Here is a 26059-nt window from a genome sequence, read left to right on the forward strand (position 1 = left end):
GTGAACAGCAACATCAGGACGATGTTGAGCTTCAGGAGGGGGAGATGTGATGCTCCTAGTGAAGCGGTAATATTAAGTAAAAACAGAAATTTAATTGTGAACCAAAAACCCTGTTGGGTAAATTATAATAACTCTGTTGTTATTACTTTTAATTACTATTATAAATTGATTGTGCTATCACTAATTAATTAAGTATGTGATTAATTGTTGATTAGCAACTGTTGAGGTAGTTGAAACAAGAGAAAACCTAACTACCTCCATGAGACAGTTGAGACCCCAGAGGGAAAAGGGGAAATGCCAAGTCTGGTGAGGATCAGATGGCAAAAGTATGATGATGAGCTATGTCTGGTAAGGACCAGATAGCCAGTGCTTGGAAGTGAAAGGCTTCCTGGAATCCGCTACGTCTGGTTAGGATCAGATAGCGTGACCCTGGTATAACCAGGGAGTTTGCAGTCGATAAAGATCTGCAAGAGTGCTTGGGGGTGGAAGATCGAGGAGGATCTTCCTACGGTCGGGAGGTTGACAAGTGCTACAAAAAGGTTTGCTACTGTTCAGGTACGGCTTGCTAAAAATATTTAAGAATTCATTTTAAACTGTGTAATTCTTCTAAGGTCTTTTGATATGCGAGTAAGGGTGATGAGGAAATCTTTAGACAATCTTTAAAGAAAAAGACCTAATCACTGCGCAACCGGCAGAGTTTGGGGCCGGACCTTTCAAACATAGGTTAACAGTGCAAGCATGTCGGTCAAACCTCTGTAACATAAGTTAAAGAAAGAATACAAAAAAAACAGGAAATGATACTGTGTTAACATCTTCTATAATTTTCTGAGGAAGAGAGCAAGAAACTATCCCTGTGCGTAAGCAACATGTGAATATATATATAAAGCATTACTGTGCCATCATCTTCTATAATTCCATAAGGAATAGAGCAAGAAAGACATCATTGCGCGTGAGTGATATATATAAATATATGTATCAAACCAAGAACAATAGTAATCATTCAGTCCTTTTATCAATATAAAGGAAAAGAACATTCCACCATTTACGGAACAGAGCAAATGGCTCGCAGTAGTAAACCATTTGCATTGTAAGTTTCCAACTTTTAAATGTATACATAAACACAGGAAGAAACAAGAGAGTCGGCCGGATATGCTCTAGCCCCCGAGGAATGGAGGAAGGGCCGAGGCCGACACGCATGCACAGTAACCATTATCGGAAGCCCCGGCTCCTAAAGGAATTGCCGAAAACGGGCTTTAATAATGATAGCCGACAGAGGCTTAATTGTTAGAAACGTTCACATGGAAAAACTAACCGTGGAAACAAATATATGTAAACATATGGAAAACGAAATGAACAGAGACAAGCATTCAAAACTTATAACCATATTAAAAGTTGCAGAGAGGGTAGCAAGCCCGGTAAACAGCGTTTACACAGCACCGAAGCCAAATAAAAGTCCTTGTACAAAACTCCGATGTTAACCTTTAAGTTAAGCTTAAAACCGAGAACGGAGTCATATAAACAAACATTGATCAATCTGAGGAACTTGTCTGCATATATTAACAACATATCACAATGAGGTATCAAGTGAACAATACAGGGCATCCCGCGCCTCTTAACGGAGGTTTCCGCCTGAGGGCTGGCAGGAAGACCCAACTTTTAACAAACAGCTGAGTACAAAGGTAAGCATGGGTTTTCCCATGGGGAGTAACCCCGGTGTATGGCGGAAGAGTTCCATAGCTCAGGCGGACCAACATCCTGTTTCAGACGGTCAGCGGCTCAGCCGTTACCACAGAAACACCAACAAGCCACGACTCTGAGTCCATAACATTAAATACAACAGAAACCCTTACCTGAACGCGGGCTGGCAGGAAGTCGGAAGGATCTCCCAAGGCTGTGGGTGCAACAACCGGCCTTGCCGCGGGTTCAACAGCCGGAATAGCCTCCTGCAGAAAACACATAAACGGAAATACATTAGACTAACATCACCAAATCTATAAACTCATGAATAGCCGAAGAGGAGACTGCATACAAAGTCCGGCAGAATCATAACAAAACTAAGAATGTTTAAGCTCGAAAAACCTGTGAGAGCATGAGTATTGAAACCAGAAGAACAGAGAGCTTGAACCCAAGGTTGTGTCGATACCTGTTCCGGAGTCGGAGGGCGAAGTCGTTCCGCAGAACACCCGATTGCTTGGAGGTGAGAAACTCTGGGTGAGCCTGGGCGCCATGAAACTATGAGTGATAGAGGCGCTCGGCGGTGAAACGAGAAACAAAACTCAGTAATAACCACGCAGAAGACTTTTAAAGCACCCATCACCCTAAGGTTTGATCGCAACCCTTGAATTGGGCGGGCTTTCTCCCACCGTTCGATCGCCAGTGAATGAACCGGGTATCGGCGATAACTTGGTAAGTTCGAGATTGCCAGACTGTACAGAGCACCAAGCACGCGGAGGTCGCATGGCAAGCCGGAGGTCGGCTGTTCATCAAGACAGATGGACGATGCTACGCGGGCTAGCTGGTGAGGCAGCAGAGCCGGACGGGGCTTGCGGCTTCGGCCTGCCTCGGTGAAGCAACCAACACGAATATAGACGGAAACTGCCATAATCATTTAAGACTGAAATGCCACCCAAACCTTTTACGTACTTACCATTTATTTCCGAAATCTATATAAGCCAACATTGAAATAATCGCCTATGAACCATAGCGGGGATAATGTTAGAACCACAAACTTATGTTGATTCGTATGAGCGGATTATAGCACCAAAAAAAGCATAGGAACGGATATATATATAAATATATGAAGTTTCCATATAGACATGTTTGCAAATGTTGAAGTTATAATATGATTACAATACACAAAACTAATGAGTGTTTATTATTCATACGTTTATTTGATGGTTTGTTTTTTAAAAAAACAATTTACCTGTTTATTGGTATGTGACAATTGAATTTGAATTTTTATCAATTAATTTAATTTAGAAATTCAAAAATTATTTATAAATATTATTATGCAATTTTTTGCCGACAATTTAATTTAGAAATTTACTTTCCGTTATTAAGGCATCACCTCCCAATATCTTAGAAAAATTCAAAAATATTTAAACGAAAATCTAATATGTATGTAAGTAAATATCCATATTGATTCTCGAATAACATGATGTAATTTGTTTTTAATCTTTTAATTGTGATTATTATAATAATGAAATGTGATGCATTATGAAATTTAATGTTCAAATTTTTTCCATATTTCTAAAAAAATTATAATAATAAGTATTATAATTTATCTTTATCAAATAAATATGAAGCCAATCCATTTATGGATTCCTCTAATAAAAAGAAATCGTTATATAATTTATATGTAATTTAAATTTAAATTAAAAAATCTCATTTAATTAAAAAATTTCATGGAACGGAAAAATCCTTTTATTATTTAGTATAAATTTAGATATTTTTCTCATCAAAAAGTGCTTTTCCACGTTCACTGGAGCAAAAATGTATGAAGTACGACTTATGACGGATTAAAAATGGGTGATATTAAATTTGCTATATAAATTAATTTTTTAGTTATTAATATATATAAAATTCAAGAAATGATAAATAGTAATTAAATTGTTTATTATATTTATGTGGTTTAGTATTTTATAATTTATTATATAATAAGGGATGTTATTTTATATTAGTACATATTATTTTGATTATTTAAATTAAATAGTTGGGAAAATTTTAAGCATTAAATCACTTATTTTATGGTACATTTCAGATTAGGAAAATTAAAATATTATTATTAAAAAATTAATATATGGGCATTATATGGGTTAAACATATATGTATTTAAAAATAGAATAATATTTTTAATTATGGAGAGTTATTCTACTTTCTCATGGATAATTTAATATGTAAAGAAGCTTTGTTAGAATACCATGTGTCAATAATATGGCTTAGCAATACCATGTACCCAAAGAATCATAACTCGCTTCAAATGACACTTGTTCATATGACATTTATTTTAATTAATTAAATTAATTAAAAGATCAAAAAAAGGATAACTACTTTGGAGATATATCTCAATCTTTAATAGCTTGTGTATGTTATTATGAATATTCTATAACATTTGGTGGAGGTTAAATCCTTACCATCCACTTCTAGCATAATATGGAGGAAATATTAGGTAAACATTTAGATTCCTTCAAATTACATAAAAATAAAAATAAAATAATTAAATTAATAATTACAATGAAATTGAGGTAAAATAGTCAATTTATCATTGTCCGTTTTTTAGCACAAGGTTTTGACAATCCATAATTTTGTCAATAATATATATATATATATAAATTAAGGATCTACTAAAAATCTTGAGAGATCAATTTTTTTTTACTAAAAAGAATTTTGAAAGTAAATTTAATCTTTCTCACTAGATAAAATAATAATATCAAAGAAAAATCTAAGGGGAATATCAAACAACATCTTTACTGGACTGTGTTTTTTTCCTGGCAGAGCTGAAAAGCCCCCAAACAGAATTATAAAACGTATGTACATGAAGGAATACATCAATTAGGGATTTCAATTTGAACTATCAAAATCGCCCAGCTTTAACATGCTGAAGGCCTCCAATTTCTTGGATGCAGACCCTACTCAGTGGAGCTAAAGTTGTGGAAGGAGATTAGGAGCGCGATAAATCGGAGAGCGCCTTCGCAAATCTGCGGATTCAATATATCAACATGATCCCAACCAATTAATATACGTATATGATTACTGCTACGAATCTTTCACTTGCTATTCTTTGTTTCTTTTCATTAAATGAAATCCATATTGTATTGTTGTTACCTAGTCAATGCATCCCGGTTGGTGCCTTCGCCGGTCACTTGTTCAAACACACCCGTCTCTATATTCGTTCTTGAAACAGCAGCGTCCACAAGATTTTTCCCTATATTCACCAGCTCTTCCAGATTCTTCTTGGTTGACAGATCCGTTGAGCTTGTATCTCCCGATAATTCAACCTGATCCCAATTATACAATTTCTTAGACCTTTCGAATATGGAGTGTATGCTAATAAAAGTGAATTATATAAGGTCCCAATCTCTAAACAACCATATGACGAATTTTTTTATACATGGAAGAAGGAAAGGACCTGGATTCTTAAATAGTTCTTCTCGGAATTAAAGGCTTGGAACACGACCGTTGCGTAAACATCCACCATATCTGCACTCGCTTGCTGAAACATGTCAGTTATCGGCACTTTACCGTCGTTGGATAACCATTTAAGCAGTCCCCATTTTGCAGCGTCAATGGCGTCGTAAGTAGCTATTTTCTGTCCGGTTCCAAGAGAAAGCACCAGAAATTTGCTAGTATCCTGTTTAAAACGCATATACTAATTATCACTCACTCCAGTTACTTAATCATTCAAAGGTCAACTATAATGAATATTTGGCTACATGAATCCGATTTATAAACAAAATAGGTTTATAACTCACGCAAGCTTTAGACGTTGGCACTAAGAAATCTGGACAGCGTACGAGAGCTCGCTGAATCACTTGGTTTATTGCAAGTAACGTCTGCAACACAACACACATTTTATAAAATACCAAATCACACAACCTCTTAAACAAAATTCAAAATCTTGCTTCAAATCATAATTACACGATTGAGAGATGGAGTATATATATACTGGATTGTTCACTGCAACTCCCCCGTCTATGAGGTTAAAGCTTTTGGTATTGTCCGAGGAATCTTTTGTTTGGAAGAAATGAGCAGGAAGATATGTTGGAGCTGCTGAGCTTCCAATGCAGACATCGGCCAAAAGTGCATCTTCTAACTCGTCCTGTTTGGCCTGGAAACGAGATTTACCATATATCACTGTTGCTCTTTAATTCAAACTTACATTTTTCTATCACTCAGAAACATTACCTTAAAAGTGGTGAAGATTGCAGGTTGTTGTATTTTGATGTCGTATGCAGTAATCACGACGTTCGTTAGGGTTTGGTGTAATTGTGTATCCCCCAAATAGGTTCTCATGATTTTGTGCAGGTAATCACCAGAATATTTGGGGCCACTTAGATACTTTATTGCTGATTGAAATAAACCTCTGTAATAATTCATTTTCTATTCATTATTGATTCAATATTGATGTTGCTGGTTAAGAAAAAAAAAACATAATTTTTTTTTAACCAGAAATAAAATCTTTTACTAACGCTGTATGTGGAAAAATATGAGGACAATTATCCAAATAAATTTTAGTAATATCCTTTGCAGGAAACAATGGACGATTTTTGTCATTTGGAGCGGCTAACATGGCAGTGACCAACCCTCCCGTGCTCGTTCCAGTAATTAAGTCGAAATAATCAGCTATACTCACGCCTGGGCCGTCCAATTCCTGTGACATAACTCATAATGCAATTTGGATGATATTTAGAAAAAGGGAGGGATGATAAGATTTAATGAGGGATAGATTAAAATCGTTACCTGGAGCTTTTCCTCCAGGAATTCGAGGATAGCTGCTGGGATAATCCCACGAACCCCACCTCCATCAATACTGAGAATTGTAATCATTTTGCCATCGGTTGGTCGCGGATTCCCGTAAGCAGTTGCCATGCTCTATACTCAAATTAAGCCTTCACCTCCAAATTAATTTCGACTCCTTAACTTTAGAGACCAATGGATATACTGATATATATATATATATCGATTGAATGAATGAATTGGAATGTTGCTGGTTTATGCTATATTTTAACGGAGAGGAAGAGAATTAATAAATATAATTGTCTTTAGTTGCAGTAGACAACTTACGAACATGCCCGGAAGTTGAAGCTGGGCCTTTGTCTTTATCTTTGTGACGGCCATGAGAGGTTAATCCATTCTCGTCAATCCACGTTAACAACAAGAAGAACGAAAACAAAAGCTTCTAGTCAATTTCACTGTTTGAATAAAGCCTCTTTGAATAAATAAAAGTGCAAATAAGGTAGATAAAATTATGGGAACTTAAAAGTATAAGGAGGTTGAAATGTAATAAAGTGTAAATTTTGTAGATAGAATTATGGAGCTCGACAGTGTGAGTAGGTTGGAAATGTTTCTAGATAAATTGATGGAATTTAATAGCGTAAGTTGGTTGAAATGTTTTGAGAATGTGGTTTAATAGTGAGATAAGAAGGTTTGGTCACAGGTAAGATTATGTAGATAAAATTATGAAAATCTAAATAGATTGAAATGTAATAAACATTCTAAATTTTTTAGATAAAATAAAATTATAAAACTCAATGGTAAGTAAGTTAAAAGGTAATAAAAATGTAAATTTTGTCATAGACTTGTCTAAATAGGTTGAAATGTCCTAAATTTTAAATAGGTTAAAATGTCCTAAATTTTAAGTAGACATTCTAGCTATTTTGGAGACGAAATAAGTGTTTTTTTTGTTTCAGAGAATGGACAAAGTGTTTGAAACGTGCGAGTTTTCAGTCAGCTTACATATTTAGCTCTAAAAATCTATCTACGATGTTAACAATAAAAATTTGCATTCAAATTATAAATACTTCTAGTGAGCCCTAAAAATCTATCGAACAACTATAAAAAAGAAAAAAAAAACTGCATTCAAATTATAGATACTTCTTGGGTTAGATTGGAGTTAGATCAGTCGAATCCCCTGCGTCGGCGAAGTGGTGATTAACGGCATCAATGGCTATCCTGCAAATTCGATAACCCCTACCTCGACTTTGCTTTAAGAAAATTAACGTAATGGAAGAGTCCAAACGGTTAACGAACAAGCTGGGTGCCGTGGCCATCACATAATCATTCATTAATATATTTGCAGTTTGATTTCTGTATGTATGCAGTCGTCTGTACATTCATATGTGCAGGCGGTGTCAATTGACGAAGTTTAATGATTCTTAATTGTTGAATAAGAAAGAAAGATATATATATATGATATTATTTAAAAACAGTTCCATGACTGAGCTGTCTGGAGACTGTGCCCACGTGTTGTCCTTATCATGGTGCCCACGTGTCGTCCTTATCAGCATGGTTAAAAAAGTTTATTTGTGAGTCACGTTCTTAATAAATTTTTTATTTCAGTCATGGCTATTCTTCATCTTGCTCCAAATTACACATGACAGATTGATTATGGGCTCATAGCGCTTTCTCCAATTTAAAATATGTTGACAGATTGATTATAGGCTCATAGCGCTTGTCCTTGCTCCAATTTAAAAGGTAAAAGGATGACGACACCAGTTTTTATAAATCGTCAAAGTTTTAGAATCGTAGTTAGTGATCAGGACAGTTTTATTTTCCCTCAGCATTATTATTTTGATATTCTTTTATTGGTAATGGATATTAATTGGAATTTTTTTTCCCTGGTAGTGGATATTAAATGGATTTGGAGATTCACTCAAAGAGATTATTTCTTTTTCCGGGTAGTGGATATTAAATGGATTTGGAGATTCATTTAAGGAGATTATTTCTCGCTGGTTAAATTATGGAGTTTGGAGTTTGGCTTTGATGGTATTTATAGAATTAAAACAGTTATTTTTAAATTGTAAAGGTGTGTTTTGTAAGTTTAATAAGATTACATTTTTATTATGTTCAATATATCATTAGGATAGGGAATTAAACTAATAATTTTATATCAAGGAGTGTTTTAATAGAACACTCCATCATTGTTATCTTAAAATTGGTGGACAATAACAAAGTGCTTTAACCATATAAACTTTGACCAATTAAACTAATACTTAAGACTATTTATATTTATTTATTATTTTAATTTTTTTAATTAGAAACTATTTAAATTTTTTGTATATTTAAAATTATATGTTATTTTAATAATTTAAAATTAAACATTTAAAAATTAAAAATGAAAATATTAAATAAAAATATATAAATTAATTTTCATCCTAAAACATCATCACTTCTTCTTAGAGTGCCCAGCCTACAACCACATTAAATCTCAGTTTCAAAATCTTTGTTGCAACAATGACCTTCCTAGCTTTTTATGTTGTCAAAATTACAGTGAGCTCGGGAGGCTTCTCTCCAAGCTTTTTGAACATAGGAATAAAATCTTAAATCAAACTAAATAATTCATTTCTTTAGGTCCGATAAACCAACATTTGGTCTCAGTGGAGGTTCAACACCACCACCATCATCAATATATTTTCAGCCAAAAATAAAATGACAGACATAAATGATAAAAATAAAATTATTTATTAAAAAAAATACTCAATCTCATTTTAAGATTCCTTATATAAAATATAATTAATATTCTTTTTATTAGAGTATTTAATATAATTATATTAATATTTCTAATTATAACTAATTTTACTAGACTCCCAATTAATTTAATCAAAATAAGTTTAAAATATCTAATCTAAATCTATATAAAACAATAAAAAATAAATATTTTATAATTATAATTTTATAACATGAAATTTATATAAATAATATTATATCGTCACATTATTATCATTTTAATTAATTATAAATAAATATTCCAAAAATCATTTAATTTAAATGATTAAATATTTAAATTAGTAATTATCATTAAGAGTATTTAAAGTTCAAATCAGTAATTATCATCATTATCATCATCCGTAGGAAATGTCTCACTTCCACTTTCTTCTATTTTGAGGGTGAGTTCTTTGAGCAGACCTGTGGTGTTGTCATGGGCTCACCCCTATTCCCTATTGTTGCGAATCTTTTTATGGAAGATTTCGAAGCCAAAGCTTTAGCCTCGGCTCGTCTCCTTCCCAAGCTGTAGAAAAGGTATGTAGATGACACTAATGTCATCTGGTCCCATGGCTTAGAAGAGTTGGATCTCTTCTTCAACCACCTCAACTGTCAATCCTCGGCCATTAAGTTCACCATGGAAAAAGAGGTCAATGGTTGCCTCCCTTTCTTGGATATTCTTATATCGAAGAATAAGGACGGTTCTCTCTCCCACTCAGTATTCCGGAAGAAAACGCATACTGAGCAGTATTTTCATGCCGATTCCCATCATTTCCCTGCTCAAAAGTTGGGTGTTCTTAACACCCTCGCCACTTGTGCCCTTAGGATTTCTGATAAGGAGAGCTTCCATAAGGAGAAATCCCATCTCCTTAATGTCTTTGTGGAGAATGGCTATATTAGGCGCCTAGGTCAGAGGGCTTTCCTTAAAGCCTCTAAAAACTCGTTAATCAATAAAGAACCTAAAGAGCGTCGGTTAGGTGTCCATCTTCCCTATGTCTAGGGAACCACGGACAAGATTGCTCGTATCCTTAAGAGGTATGATATTCCCTCAACCTTCAGGCCCCTCAACACTATTCGCAAATCCCTCCGATCGGTGAAAGATCCCGTTGATCCTAAATATATGAAGGGTGTCTACTTGATCCCTTGTTCTTGTGGGACCCCCTATATTGGGGAAATAGGGCGCTCCATCCAGCAAAGGATCAGTGAACATGCAGCTGACCTAAGACATGGGAGAACCAAGTCTTCAGTGTTAGCAGAGCATGCGGAAAAGACCAAGCATCAAGTGTGTATTGAGGAGGCCAAAGTTGCGCAGTTCCATCATCGTAAATTCAGGGAAGCTATTGAAATTGAAAGAAGGCCGAGCAATCTCAATAGAGATGAAGGCTAGAAGTTCAGTAGCTGCTGGATCCCTGCCCTTTCTTCCTAGTCTTGCTTTTTCTAGTTTTCGATGTTTCGCGGATCTTTTTCCTTGGAACCTTGTCTTTTCCTTCATCCTAGGGTTTCTCCTTTTGACTCGGTAATTTTTTTTTTAAAGTTAATAGTATTCTACTATTAATATTATTTATTTATTTATTTAAGTTAATAGTATTCTATTATTAATATTATTTATTTATTTTTATTTTTTATTTTATTTTATTTTTTTCTAAGTAACTTTCTTAATTAATATATATATATATATATATATATATATATATATATATATATATATATATATATATATATAATTTTTTTTATTTTTTTAATTTTTAATTTTTTAATTTTTTTTTTTTTCTAGTTAAGACTAACCTAAGTACCCACGGGGATTTGAACCGGTGACCTATCGCAAGGAGTGCCTTAACAGCGCACCCATTCACCGTCAATCCAAAACCCCGTGGGCAATTTTTAATTTTTTAATTTTATTATTATTATTATTATTATTATTATTTATTTATTTATTTATATTTATATTTATTATTTTTCTTTTTTCTTTTTTAATTTTTATTTATTTTTTTATTTATTTTTTTCTTTCTTTCAGGTTAATTTAATTTTCGTTCCATTGTTTTTATTAACTCTAACTGACTTTTATATGTTATTTTATTTTTATACATATAATTATACACTTATTATAAGAATAGGTCTTGTATATAACTTATTCCCTTTTAATACTAGGTAACTGATAATTTTTAATTAACAAACAATATCCTTTTTAACTAACCTTAAACACCATTTAAATTATTTTATATATTTTTATTGGTAACCTAATATAACTAATTTTTCATTAAATTGTGATAATTTTGACTCTGGTCCTAAAGTCAAAAGTAGCCGTTAGTCTTGATAGCCGTTGGAGGCTCCACTCAAACTATAATTTCTCTTAAAGACTAGTCATTCTAATTACGGTCAACAAATAAAATAAAAATTGTAATAATTTTTTAAATAATTATTACTAAAAATAAATAAAATTTTCAAATAAAAATTTGAATGAATTGTTTCCGTGAAAAATGACATTTTTATCTTTGGATTGCAAATTTCTTTAATAGATGTATAATAGCTAGGTAAATTATTTTAACAAGTAGTTTTTGTTATGATTTGATAGAGTTTTTATAGATATTTGTTTGGAATTAAGTAAAAAAATTGTAGTCAAATCTTGATTTGTAGCTAAATTTTTGTTTATGTTGATTTTTTGATATTATATATAAATTCAATGCCCTCAAAAACCTTAAGAAATCTCTAATATAAAAAATTTAACATCAAATTTAAGATTTCAATAAATTCTTATTAAATTCCAAACAAATTAAATCATAAACAAACTTAAAACCTTTCCAAAAAAAAATTACACTTAAAACACCTCTACTTTCCTTTAAATTTCAAGCATTCTCTAAATTTATAATCAATATTCTTTCCGTCAACCTGCCAAAGGACATTAATTTCACCACGGCCGGCTGAAAGTCCTGAGAGACCCACAGGCAACGTCTTCATTCTTGGAACGTGAGCCTGCAAGCGAAGTATGTACCACATTGTTAAAAAAAAATTCATTTCCGTAATCAAGATAGAACAGTCACATTAAAGTATTTTAGTAAATTTGTAGCTTTGGTAATCTCAACGAATAGGAGTAAAGAGCAATATTTAACATTGTTGTTGTTCATATTTGAATTCATTGTCTTTGGGAAAAGTCCAAAATTTATAATTAAAATATTTATTCTCATTATAATTTTTTGGATTATTTCAAAATTGATCTATTAATCAAAATAAAAATGATTATCAGAATTTGTAATAAATTTGCTTATCTCAATTACAAATTTCCCTAATATCTCCAAATCCATCAAATAATTAGGATAAGGATGCCCATCCGTGGCCGGCCCGGAAAAAATTGCAGGTGGAAATTATCTTTTATTATTAAGTGGATTGTACAGAAATTGACCACTAAATTAACTCATCATATTTAATTAATTATAAATATTAATGTCGATGATTAATCTAAAAAAACATAACATTATCCGGAGGAAAATTTGTTATATTTTAGCAATTACATTATAATTTTTGTAAATTCATCACTTTTGTATTTAAAGTTAAATATGCCATAACTATATTAGACAATTATCGTTATAAAATAAAATAAATAGTTAAAAAAAATGGAAAATAAATTGCTATAATTAATTATTATTAAGAGCAAAGGAATTTTTGCAACGGCCAAAATGGTTATCCCTTCCATTACCATTTTCCCACATCTTTGATAATGTTGTCCTTGATCTACATGCTATTGTTCTCAAAATTGTTGCATATTTCTCATAGATTGGCCTCATTAAACCCTAGAATTATAGACTTGTTTGATCCTATACAAAATTTAGGGAGATCTTCCCCATTGGTTCCTTCGACGGGGCTTCGGTGGATGGGTCTTGTGGCTGTGGTGCAGTTATATCCATTTCATCCTCCTAGAGCTATAATCTTTATTGGTACGCAGGTTTGGGACTAACATGAGAGCTAAAGTATTGGCCTTATGGGGTACACTTTGATGTGCTCCGTGGCTCACGTCGAAGGAAATATTTGTCACTAGAGATTCGAAGGCAACTATCGATTCGGCCTTGGGTAAATCCTCTCTCGTTGTCTCATCTCTCCACCACTAGTTGGATCAGATTTGCTCTATGCGAACATGTTTTCTCTCCATCTCCTTTTGCCATATTTGCAGGGAGCAGAATTTCTGGGCAGATCAGCTCTCGCATCGTGGCTTAGCTACCCAACCTGGACTGATCCACTTTGAATGCTTGGCTCAAGATTCTATTGTTGGCTCTAGTGCCTTCCCCTATGCTTGAGGTTCCTTTTTCATTTCCCTGAGAGGTGTTTCTGGTCCTTTTCTTTTTTAACATTGGTCTTTTCGAGTGTGATGACCCCTGATAAATGTAAATGTGGGAATTTTACTGTGGTAAGAAATAGAGTTGAAAGTTGTTGTTCTTTTATTTAAAAAAAAAAAAACAAAAACTCTAATGATATTATCCTATTGGCAAATTTAAATATATTGGAAAATATATATATACATTTCTTGAAATGCTGGCAGCCTCTGGAAGGAGGATTTGAAAAAGGAAAATCAGTTATGAAAACTGACGGAAACTACCCTTCCACATGGGAAAAGTCCTGGGAGAGGGGGGAACCCCTGTGCTGTAGTGACAGACAAGAGGATTCCAAGAAAAAGAAAGATAACAAGAAACTGGTTAAGTCTGGTAAGGACCAGATGACCAGGCACGAAGTGCATGAATCTTGTTGAGGGCTGTAGGCCTGCAAGATAGCTCGGGGGGAGAATCCAGTCTGAGCGATGGATCTCAAGGTTGGGTGGTTAAGAGCAAGTATGGTATGCAGGTGAATTTCTGGAGTACTTATTCACACTTCCGGCGAACCAGGTACGAGTTAACCATGAAGAAAGATTAGATAGAGTGTTGACTATACTACAGATTAAATGTACAGTAGTCGGCAAGTTAGACCCTTACAAGTTATATCTTTCTTAGATGTCATAATGCTTAGCATATTCATAACAGAGAAATATTTACATTGAAATGACAGAATATTTAGAAGTTATATAAATGCACAAAGACTACCAGTGCGCTTCAGGTAGTCAATATAAAAGAAAACTATAAGCTTTCACCCGGATCAGAATACCATAGTGGTTAACCAAACGGCCAAGCACACCAAGAAAAAAAAGGAAATCGACTAGAAAAACCCTAATGATTTCTGTGCTAAAAGTAAACCAAGACCTTAAAACTCTTTTCATTAAAGCACGAACAGAGGCGTATTAATTGATTACATTAAGCAAACATACATATAACGAACCTCTGAGTCGAGGGTTAAGGTAAACAGAATCTGCAAGAGGAACCGCGTACCACAGAGCAAAACTAATACCGGTAAGAGTACACGTTGTAAGCTGTTGTAAATCAGCAAACCATTCGTGGTTAACCAAATGATACTAAGAAGTAAACAATTCCAAGAACGGATGCGTCCAGCCGTTTGCACATGGCCGTATAGATAACTGTAGGTGTATTCATACATCAACAGATATTAAAACATATGCATTCGCTGTGACGAAACCATAAGCATGTTCTAATCTAACTCTGCCACGCCTGGAAGCGACACATAATACCACTGCACAAATAAGATTTAACAATGCAAAGAAAGAAGGGAACCGATAAATATTATTACGGGACTGATTCCACTGAATATCTATATAAGTGCAACGATATCTCCATACCATTCAAAGAATAGAGCATATCAATATCAGAATCATAAATGAAATTACCAAATGGTATACCGCGAACATTCCGGAAGGGCCGGAAAGGAAATAGTAATACAGTTCCCATGTTAAACAAGAACGAAGTTCTGAAATACAACTATGAAATGAACATGTATATAAACATTCGGAAAACAAAAAAAATAGCGTTCAATTATCCAGAATATCCCCTGTCCAGTAAGGTCGACACAGCGGTCGGGAAACTACCATTGTCCTCAAATATATATATAAATACAACAGAGGCATAAATGCCGGAAAACACAGAAAGACAAGTTTGTCCCCAAATTGATTAACTGCTGCACAAGATCCAGGCATGAGAGGAGTCGGCCTGTGACTTATAGCTCAACAGGGTGGGTCGAAGGCATAACCCTGAGGACAAACAAACGCATGCGCCATGAGGAACTCCTCTGGCAAATTCCCATCTAACATTCAACAGTAAGGAAAACGGCATGAACAGAGCATGTGGTACACCGAAACAGAGTAAACCCCAGACTTCGCACCCAGTTAAGGGTCGTCGGCTTACCTGGTAGGTACGAAGGGTGATGGCTCTGTCATCCTACAGGCGGTAGGAAAGGCTGTAGCGGGTCTCGCCTGCACACCACTGTAACAAGGCCACCAATCAATATGAGCTTCCAACAATAGGCAACGCATTCAATCTAAACACAAGCAAAACCAGAATCGAATAGAAGTGCATAGACTGTAATAAACAACTGTGCAGAAGACAGAAACCCGTAATCCAAGCAGTGAACGATACAGTTACCTGTGTAAGCCGAGAGAGAAAGACCTTGAGTCCTCTGAGCGGAAGAGGAATTCTGGAATGGCGGTGGGTAGAATCGAACGTGGGTTGAATAACCAGAGGAGTGCCGAGAGACCTCCTTGTAATCCAAATGAACCATAGGTGCGTTCCAAAGGGTTTATGAATAACCCCAAACCCTTGAACTCATACGAGCCCTCCGATCTGAATAACAGATCTCCACCGTCGAAATTGAGCGGGAGACCAAAGCGGGAAGTCCGAAAACGCAGAAACCAAGGAATCACATGGCCAAGCGGGTGAGCCATGCCACCTAGCGAGACGCTGGCAAGGAAATTAATTACTGTCAACAACCCAGCGCCGGAAAAGGGGTGCGGACATAAACTTTTCCGATCGCCGTCCAAACACACATGGCTTCCATGCAATCAACTGGCCTCGGGTCAATAAAATATAAACGTTAAACATCATTATCAAAGGTCCAAACTATAATGTTATACCAATCCTGCGTAGAGATTGAAGCGCACGGTCACGTTTATGATAAAAATGCAATTAGATGGTAAGAACCATTTAGATTAATTAAATTTTTTTTATATATACATTTTTATGGATGTGACATCGAGCTACACGGGTTGCTCCCTTGTTTTTGCAATGGGAGTGCTTTGTTTTCTTTCCTACTACAAATCTCTAATTTGCAATCACTGGCGAGCCTTTCTACTTGTAGATATTGTAGTTTTTTTAATCTATGCATTTGTAACAGATTATATTAATATATGAACTGTTGTTTTTTTCTTCTGAAAAAAAGGGCCAAAATGGATTCGTGTGTGGAAATAATTAATCTGAAACCATGAACCATTTGGAAGCCTAATTCGATTTGTACGAAGTGCAAAACTTGTTAGCGCTAGTCAAGTAAACAACGTTTGAATTATTGGATTTAGTTTGTGATTTATTGACCCAAATCTATTATGACTATTTTAGACAAATTCAAATCTATACCTTGGCTGTGATTTATGAAATAGTGAAATTAAAACTTTAATTAGAGTGAAGTTGTGATCTAATGTTTTATATGATTCCTTTCTTTCTTCATATTTTTTTTAAGTTAGAGTATTCATATTACTTTCAAAAATACCTACCTACCTATGGTTTTGTGTGTGGTTTTCATACATGGTTTTGGGCATGATGGGTTTCTGTCCATGTTATTTTGTAGATTCAGTGAAGGGAACTATGGTTATGTTCAAATCTAAGGTTAATGGATTGAGGTTTATGGATGCTTTGGCATGTATATGTATGTATTGTAACTGTTAGGGTCCCACCCTAACCCCCTTATTTATGTAGTAGGATCGAGTCATAGTTATAGTTAAGTCAGGAGTCAATAAAGCCCATATTAATAATTGTAAGTGGTTAAACTGCAATTAATGATGGGACAACAGTTAGTTGCAAATGGGCCATGGTATTAGATAGATGGTATTAATAAGAACCATGGTATTGATCCATGGTATTGCATGTATGAGTCATATATAAAGGATAGAGACTCCCTGCAAGGAGCACTGGCTTATTTTGTAATCGAGCTCTGCTCTATCGGAGGTTGCCCCCTCAAAGAGGCAAGTGAACATTGCTTTTTGAATAATAAAATACTTGCTCTTGTTCTCACTATTCTATGTTCTGGGTATATTTCTTCACATATTTGGTGTTCTGGTAATCGTCTTGCAGGTTAAGAGCATAACAAGTGGTATCAGAGCACTTTACAGGGCAAGTGGGATCTCCATTTCTTAGCAAAATTTTCTTTTGGCTAGAGACATGTTCCGACGTCTTTAAACCATGGGATCTGTCGTTGAGTGCATAAACCTGCGGATTTGAGGAGGCATGCACGTAGGAAATACAAGAGGTGGTCACGCTTGTTGGACTCCCTTGTAACCCCTATGGGTACCCCTTTGAGTAGTAGCGCATTAGACAGGACCGCGCACGGACTGTCATCCAAGTACCCTCTGGGTATATCGGAAGCCCCCTAGCTCCTTCGAAACCTCACTATAGATAAACTGTCGGCCGTCTTGCTGCTACAGTACACCGAGAATATCACTTGGAGAGATTACTCGCTCGTATGATAGGGTAGTCAGGTTGTACGACTAAGGGTACGGTTGATCCTCCTTAGTTAGAGCCCTGAAACATTGGGCCGAGTACTACTATCAGACCCTTATGTATATTGCGATCTATAGTGCCTGACACTCCTCGAGACCATAGTTCCCTTTTCTATCTTGGGATCACGCATAATCTTTGCCAGATCAGATCTCGCAAGGGGGTTTGCAGCAACAGTAGACATCAGTCCCGCAGTTCCGAGATAGCAGACCAGCCTTTCCGATCTATTAGATCCATCAGATCCGCAGCAACAATCTGTCCGCTAATCAAAGCTATTCGATCAGTCATTCATATCTCTCAGATCCACTAGATCTGAGTAGTTGTGTGGGGTTCCTATACCGGGGCGTGATTTTCGAAGGACTTTTGGCAGCATTGACATTTTGAGGATTCCAGTATTCCTAAGCAAGGAGTAAAACTCCTAACAGAGTTTGAAGAAAAAAAAAACAGAGACCCCCCGAGGTGCTTATTGGTGATCTAGCCCATAAGAATCAGGACAACGAGCTGAGCAATGTGGTACCATTCAATTGTTAGTGAAAAAAATTCGGACGGTCTCAAATTTCAAGTACATTGGATCGGTGCATCGTAGAAACTAGAGCTCAAGCTATGGCCAATGAGAAGATCGACAAACTTGAACAATCCTTGCAAGCCATCCAAGCTCAGCTTGAAAAACTAACTGACACACTCTCTAAGGGCAAGGAGGAAGCCCGCGAGGAGGCATATATTGGCAATGGAGATAGTGAGGGTGAGTCTAGCCACTCTCTTCACCTCTGGGGCACCCGCCAACAATCCCGTCCGCGACCTCCCAAGCTGGATATGCATAAATTTGATGGTTCTCTCCCGGCCGCATGGGTAGCACAAATGGAGCAGTATTTCAATCTGAATAACATCTTAGATAATGAGACTCAGCTTATGGTGGGGAGCATGTACTTGGACAATGAAAGATGGCAATGTTGGGAATGGCATCAACGTTGCAATGGAAGTTTTATGACTTGGGCCACCTTCAAAAAAGCTCTTACAGAGCGCTTTGACAAAGAATCTGCTTTTTTGCGTCGTCTCAATAAGCTTCGACAAACTGGCACAATGGATGAATATGTTATAGCCTTTGAAGCCATAGCTTTCCTCACTAGGGATATCCCAGATGCGTTCTACATAGAATGTTTTATTAGCGGTCTTAAAGAGGCCATACAAGCCCATGTCCGACTACAACACCCTCCCACATGGTCAGAGGCTTGCAAGATAGCTCGTAACATGGAACGTGCAATAGCAGTCTAGTCCATTCGCCCAAATTTCACCGCCAAGGGTCGCCCTCCACAGGCTCAGAGCACGACTCAAACACTTAAGGTTCAAAAGGTGTCACCTACAGAAATGGCCGAAAGAAGAAAGCAGGGATTATGTTACTACTGTGATGAAAAATACTCCCCAGGTCATAAATGCAAGGAGCCCAAATTTTTTCAAATTGATTCCACTGATTACAGCTCATCGGAGGAAGCCCCACCACTTGAGGAACGAAGGAGGTAGAAGAGGACAACCAGAAGGACAATGTCCCGGACGAACCAGTTATTTCGCTGCATGCTTTGGTAGGGATTTCTTCACCTCAAACTCTCAAAATCAGAGGTTTTATTAAACACCGCCCAGTAGTAGTCTTGATTGATAGTGGAAGTACACATAATTTCATTCATCAAAAAGTCGCGGAAGCAGTGAATTGTTTTGTACGAGCCATTTCTAACTTCCAAGTCCAAATTGCGGATGGGGGAACAATGAAATGTGAAGACCGCTGTGAAAATGTCAAACTTCAAATGGGGGATTATCAATTGAAGACCCACATGTTTTCCATACACATGGGAGGGTACGACATTGTCCTCGGTGCTAAATGGCTTCGCACTCTTGGGCCAATCACAATGGATTTCCGGGATTTATACAAGCAGAACAACTCCACACATACCCTCCGTGGACTCCAGGCGGGAGCTCCCTCTATCATCAGCTCACATAGGATGGAAAAATTGCTAAAAAAGGGCCATCATGGAGTTATAGCTCAATTTAATGCCATCCAGGCCATCGAACCCAACTCTCTGTAGATTCATCTTGAGATGCAACAGATTTTAAATAACCATCTGCCAGTATTTGACAAGCCTCATGAGCTTCCACCCTCGCGAGGGGAACATGATCATAGCATCACCTTGGTTTCAGGGGCCCAACCACCAAATGTGCGCCCATACAGATATCCGTTCACCCAAAAGAATGAAACAGAAAAAATAATCAAGGAAATTTTAGAAGCAGGTGTCATTCGTCCCAACATTAGTCCTTATTCATCACCGGTGGTCATGGTGCTCAAGAAAGATGGGGAATGGCGGATGTGTCTAGAATTCAGGGGCCTCAATAAGTTGACAGTCAAAGATAAATTTCCCATCTCGGTTGTTGATGATTTTCTGGATGAAATCAATGGGGCTCAATTATTCACTAGGTTGGATCTTCGCTAGGTTGGAATGTTGACTTCCTTCATGTGAATTTGATGGAGTCAAATTCGCATGAAGGAAGTCAACATTCCAAATACTGCTTTCAGAACTCATGAAGGCCATTATGAGTTCCTGGTCATGCCATTTGATCTTTGTAATGCCCCATCTACTTTTCGGAGCCTTATGAACCACCTTCTCAAACCATATCTCAGGAAATTTGTCCTTGTCTTCTTCGATGACATCCTCATCTATAGTTGCACTTGGGCCACACATCTTCAACATGTAGATCTGCTCTTGCAACTGCTCCACAAGCATAAATTATTTGTTAAGATGTCCAAATGTTCTTTTGGCATGGAAGAAGTTGAGTATTTGGGCCACATTGTGGGACGTGAAGGTGTCAAGGTGGACCCCAAAAAGATCCAGGAAATGCAGGATTGGCCTCAACCTAAGACCTTGAAGAGCCTGAGAGTATTTTTGGGTCTCACAGGCTATTATCGCAAATTTCTCTGCAATTATGGTCGCATTGCGAATCCCCTCACTCAACTCCTCAAGAAAAATTCATTCTTCTGCAATGATGATGCACAATAGGCATTTACAGCTCTAAAAAATGCCATGTGTTCCACTCCAGTCTTAGCACTACCTGATTTCACCAAATCTTTTGTCATTGAATGTGATGCTTCGGGTACGGGTATTGGGGTGGTCTTAATGTAGGAAGGTCGACCCTTGGCCTTCACAAGCCAACAACTAAGTGGGAAGAATCTGGGACAATCTACCTATGAGAAGGAAATGATGGCCATCTTACATGCAGTAGATACCTAGAGACCTTACTTACTGGGGAAACATTTCCAAATCCGCACAGACCATCACAGTCTTAAATATTTTTTAGAGCAACGCCTATCCTCCCCACAAAAAAATAAATGGCTCGCCAAAATGCTGGGATATGATTATGAGATCATTTACAAGAAAGGGCGCGAAAATAGTGTAGCAGATGCATTATCTTGCCAATTTGAGGAGGAAAGTACCCTGCTCGCAATTTCCCTTCCCATTCCAGAATGGATTGAAGAGGCTCGCAGGGAATGGTTTTCACATCCCTGGCTCTCCCAACTCATTACTCAATTGCAGACGGATCCAAATTCCACCAAGGGCTACTCGTGGTAGGATGAGATTCTTCGCTACAAGGACAGAGTTGTAATATCACCAACATCCACCCTCAAAAGCCGCATTTTGGCAGAATTGCACTCATTCCCCATTGCAGGACATGCATGAAAAAGGACATCCTTACTTTTGTAGTGGAATGCGATGTCTGTCAATGCCACAAAGGGGAGACAGTCAAAGCATCAGGCACATTACAACCGTTGCCCATCCTGGCATCTATATGGACGAAGGTTCCTATGGATTTCATTACAAGTCTTCCAAAGTCAGGAAACAAGTCAGTCATCATGGTGGTTGTGGACTAGCTTTCTAAGTATGCTCATTTTTGCGCCCTACCCCACCCGTTTACACCGACTTTGGTCGCTCAATCTTTCATGGATCAGATCTTCAAATTGCATGGTATGCCCACTTCTATTGTGTCTGATTGTGACCCGATCTTCACCAATAATTTTTGGTAGGAAGCCTTCAGGCTACAAGGCACCCACATAAAACTCAGTACTTCCTATCATCCACAAACGGATGGTCAAACTGAAGCCTTCAACAAATGTCTGGAAACCTGCCTTAGGTGTTTCACTTCAGAAAAGCAACATCTATGGGTACAGTGGTTGCCTCTAGCTGAATGGTGGTATAACACCGACTATCATGCCACCACCAAAGTGACTCCTTATGAAGTAGTTTATGGTCAACTCCCTCCTTCCCCTACTTCTTATATCAAGGGGTGCTCAAAGGTACAAGTAGTGGATCAACTCCTACAAAATCGCACAACCATGATCACCCATCTTAGAGAGAATCTTCATCAACTTCAAAACCACATGAGCAACAGGTAGATCAGCATCGCTCAGAGCGCCAATTTCAAGAAGGGGATTAGGTATTTTTGAGTCTGCAACCATATAAGCAAACTTCACACAAAGAAAAGGGTTGTCATTAACTATCTCCAAAATTCTACGGACCATATCAAGTACTTCAGCGCATTGGAGAAGTGGCCTACAAGTTAGCTTTGCCACCCACTGCAAAAATCCATCTAGTTTTCCATGTCTCATGCCTCAAGAAAGTGATTGGGAACAATTGCAGAATTCAAACCAGTCTACCTGAATTGGATGAAGAAGGGTCAATCTGGCTCCAACTCGAATAGGTCCTAGACACACGAGAACGGCACCTGCGTCGCTGCATGATTAAGGAAGTCCTCGTCAAGTGGAAAGACACCTCTCCGGAAGATGCAACCTGGGAACCAGCCACTATTATTCAGCAGTTTCCGCAGCTTCAGCCTTGAGGACAAGGCTATTCTTAAGGGGGAGGGCATATTAGGGTCCCACCCTAACCCCCTTATTTATGTAGTAGGATCGAGTCATAGTTATAGTTAAGTAAGGATTCAATAAAGCCCATATTAATAATTGTAAGTGGTTAACCCGCAATTAATGACGGGACCACAGTTAGTTGCAAATGGGCCATGGTATTAGATAGATGGTATTAATAAGAACCATGGTATTGGTCCTTGGTGTTGCATGTATGAGTCATATATAAACGATAGAGACTCCTTGCGAGGATCATCGTGTCTTATTTTGTAATCTAGATCTGCTCTATTGGAGGTTTCCCCCTCGAAGAGGCAAGTGAACATTGCTTTCAGAATAATAAAATACTTGCTCTTGTTCTCACTATTCTATGTTCTAGGTATATTCATTCGTATATTTGGTGTTCTGGTAATTGTCCTGCAGGTTAAGAGCATAATAGTAACATTGAATGGAATATAATGAAAAAATCAATCTGGTAGTCCTGGTTTTTGGATCCATGGGAAAATCTCTATGTATATCTGTTTTATGTTTTATGCTCTCGCCACTGTTTATTTTCTATTTTTAGAATTCGTATGTAGGTAATTTCTATATCAGGTTAAAACCTACATTTGGTATCAAAGTTGTTTTGGCTTCAAGGGACACCTTTGCTGCTGAGGGGTTTTTCTCAGGCCTGTGGTAGACCTTGTTCAGTGGGAGACCTACAATATTGATTCTTGTGGTGAAATAAGATGGCAAGAAGTGGAAAGATAGAAATCGAGAAATTTAATGGTAAGAGTTTTGAGTTGCGGAAAGTCAAGATGGAGGATCTGCTAGTGGATAAAGATCAGTGGATCACGATTGATACCAGTACTAAACCAATGAGAATGTCAGCTGAAGACTGAGAAAACTTAGAGCGGAAGGCAAAGAGCACAATACGATTGTATATCTCAGATTCAGTATTGTTGAATGTATTAGGGGAAGCTTCAGTGAAGGGTTTGTGAGACATGTTAGGGAATTTGTACCAATGTAAGTCTTTGGTGAATAAACTGTTCCTACGGAAAAAACTGTATAACCTTAGGATGAAGGATGGAGACTGAGTGACAAAGAATCTAAACGCCTTTAATACTATGGTGAGCCAATTTTTATCTATTAATATAAATATTTCAGATGAAGATAAGTGCATCAATTTGTTGTGTTCTCTACTAGATTCGTGGGATAGTCTGGTTGTTGCAATAGGTAGCAATGTGAGTTCCTTGCAATTTGATGAAATAGTCTCATCCTTGCTATCAGAGGAGATGAGACAGAAAAATAAGGATGGTCATAATGGTGATGCCTTGCTTGTACGAGGACAGTCCCAGAATAGAAACAAAAATAAATCCTCGAGTGGGAGATATAAATCTAAAAGGAGATCGAAATCTCCAGGAAAACCTGTAAAGCTGTGCTGGAAATGTGGAAAGGAAGGGCACTTCAAAAAGGACTGTAGATCTAAAGCTCCTGAGAGAAAAAAGAGATATGATGATGCTCCTTCTGCATAGGTGAAAACCACCTCAAATGAAGGTGGAGATGTGTACTTGGATTATTCTTCAAGTACACATGTATATCATGATTCATGGTTGATTGACTCAGGTGCATCTTTTCACTTCACTCCCCATAGGGAGTGTTTCTGCAAGTATGATAAATACGATGGTGGTGATGTTTTCTTAGGGGATGACAGGAAGGTTAGAATCGTCGGTCATAGAAAAGTCAAGGAAGTTGCAAGGTGGAAGGATTAGAACACTTCTGAGTGTTCTGCATATTCCTGCATTGGTTAGAAATCTGATTTTTGTAAGAAAGTTGGATGATAGAGGTGTAAAAATAATGTTCGAGAAAGATACCTGCAAGATGGTTTGGGGAGCACTGATATTGATGTGGGGCGTTCGGATTGGAACTCTGTACAAGCTTCAGGGCACCACTGTTATTTATGGGTGCAACAATTCTATGGTTCTTGAACGTGGAGTAGAAAATCTAGTGGTCTCTAGAGAAAAGACCATGCTATGGCACCAAAGGCTTTGACATATTGGAGAGAACATCCTTCGAATACTTCATGGTAATGGTATGGTAGAAGGTATGTCTAATTTCTCTTTGGATTTTTATTTCTATGAAAATTATGTATATGGGAAGAAGAATCTGGTGAGTTTCCCCTCTTGTGCTAAGAGGGTGAAACATATATTAGAGCTTGTGCACAGTGAATGTTTGGACATGTGTCAGTTCCATCACTGGTTAAGTCTGTGTACTATGTATAATTTATAGATGACTTCTCAAGGAATACATGGATATATTTCCTCAAGAAGAAATTTGAAGTCTTTGAAAGTTTTAAAGAATTTAAGGCTCTGGTGGGAAATGAGAGAGAGAAGAAGATAACGGTGCTGATGACAGATAATGGTGGAGAATTTTGCAAGAAGGAATTTGAAGATTTCTCAGTTCGAAATGGACTTTACTCTCATTGCATGCATGGTGTCATCAATGACGGGTTGTGGTTGGTATCTTGATAGTGGAGCTTCATTCCACATGACCGGCGATAAAAGTTTATTCAGTACCTTGGAGGAGAAAGACCTCAAGATGCGCATAGATATGGGTGACGATGAAAGGCATAGTGTTTCAGGAATGAGCACGGTTGCTTTTCAGAGGGAGCATTGAGCACCTATCACCTTGACAGATGTGAAGTATGTGCTTGGACTGAAGAAGAACTTGGTATCAGTCGCAATGTTTGAGGACAAAGGTACGATGTTGTCTTCTATAAGGGAATGGTTTTCCTTAGACACATCACCACGAGACAGGTGAAACAGATCGGTTCACGAGTTAAAAACCTGTATTCTCTTGAGGTTCAAGATGCATGCAAACCCTTGAGGAGCAAGGAAAATGTTAGAGACTTGGTGGTTGAGAGGGAGAGTAAATTACTTCTCAGCATGCAGTCCCAGAAGAAGTCTCAGACAATTGTGGAGGAGCCACAATTGGAGAAGCAGAGAGGAGATCAAGTGTAGATATCCACTCATGCAGATACCTCCATTAGGGGGGAATTTCGATCTAAGTGGGAAGAGGAATCACATGCAGTCATACCTCTAGGTGTGATGTGGGGCAATGTGAAGTGATAGTCCCATGAAGACTGAAATTGGGCAGGGTCCATTGAGAGGTTTTATCTCATGGATCGTACTTTGCTACAAGAGCCCAAAGTACATAGTAGCGGGAGGAATCAGTGGGATTGATGCATTTAGAGATCAAAGTGATAGAGGCTAGAGCAGTCAGATACTAAAGAGCGCAGAGAAGGATTGAAAACAGTGCAGAAAGGTAGAGTTAGCTGAAGTGCAAAGTTTTCAGT

At 37.2% G+C, this 26059-nt stretch overlaps 1 protein-coding gene across 1 annotated transcript; it reads right to left on the reverse strand.

The window, feature by feature from the left end:
- Positions 1–4805: 4805 nt before the first annotated feature.
- On the reverse strand, positions 4806–6586 carry LOC149219146 (patatin-like protein 2). Its single transcript, XM_089382535.1, has 7 exons — positions 6460–6586; positions 6189–6370; positions 5905–6082; positions 5666–5827; positions 5472–5552; positions 5129–5350; positions 4806–4997 (listed from the first exon to the last, which is right to left on the reverse strand). Exons 1-7 carry the CDS (start codon positions 6544–6546, stop codon positions 4821–4823), a joined length of 1089 nt encoding a protein of 362 aa, XP_089238661.1. The 5' UTR covers positions 6547–6586; the 3' UTR covers positions 4806–4820.
- Between the last annotated feature and the right edge of the window lie 19473 nt (positions 6587–26059).

The sequence above is a fragment of the Pinus tabuliformis genome, chromosome Q, assembly GCF_031772625.1.
Source record: "Pinus tabuliformis cultivar Carrire ecotype Pingquan chromosome Q, CPIR1, whole genome shotgun sequence".
NCBI classification, from domain to species: Eukaryota; Viridiplantae; Streptophyta; class Pinopsida; order Pinales; family Pinaceae; genus Pinus; species Pinus tabuliformis.

Bases quoted from the DNA above. Each gene is read 5' to 3' on its own strand.
- LOC149219146 (XM_089382535.1), bottom strand. From the start codon at position 6,546: ATGATTACAATTCTCAGTATTGATGGAGGTGGGGTTCGTGGGATTATC. The intron at 6,371-6,459 runs GTAACGATTTTA...GTTATGTCACAG, and splicing joins TCCTGGAGGAAAAGCTCCAG to GAATTGGACGGCCCAGGCGT. The intron at 5,828-5,904 runs GTAATGTTTCTG...TCTCGTTTCCAG, and splicing joins CAATCTTCACCACTTTTAAG to GCCAAACAGGACGAGTTAGA.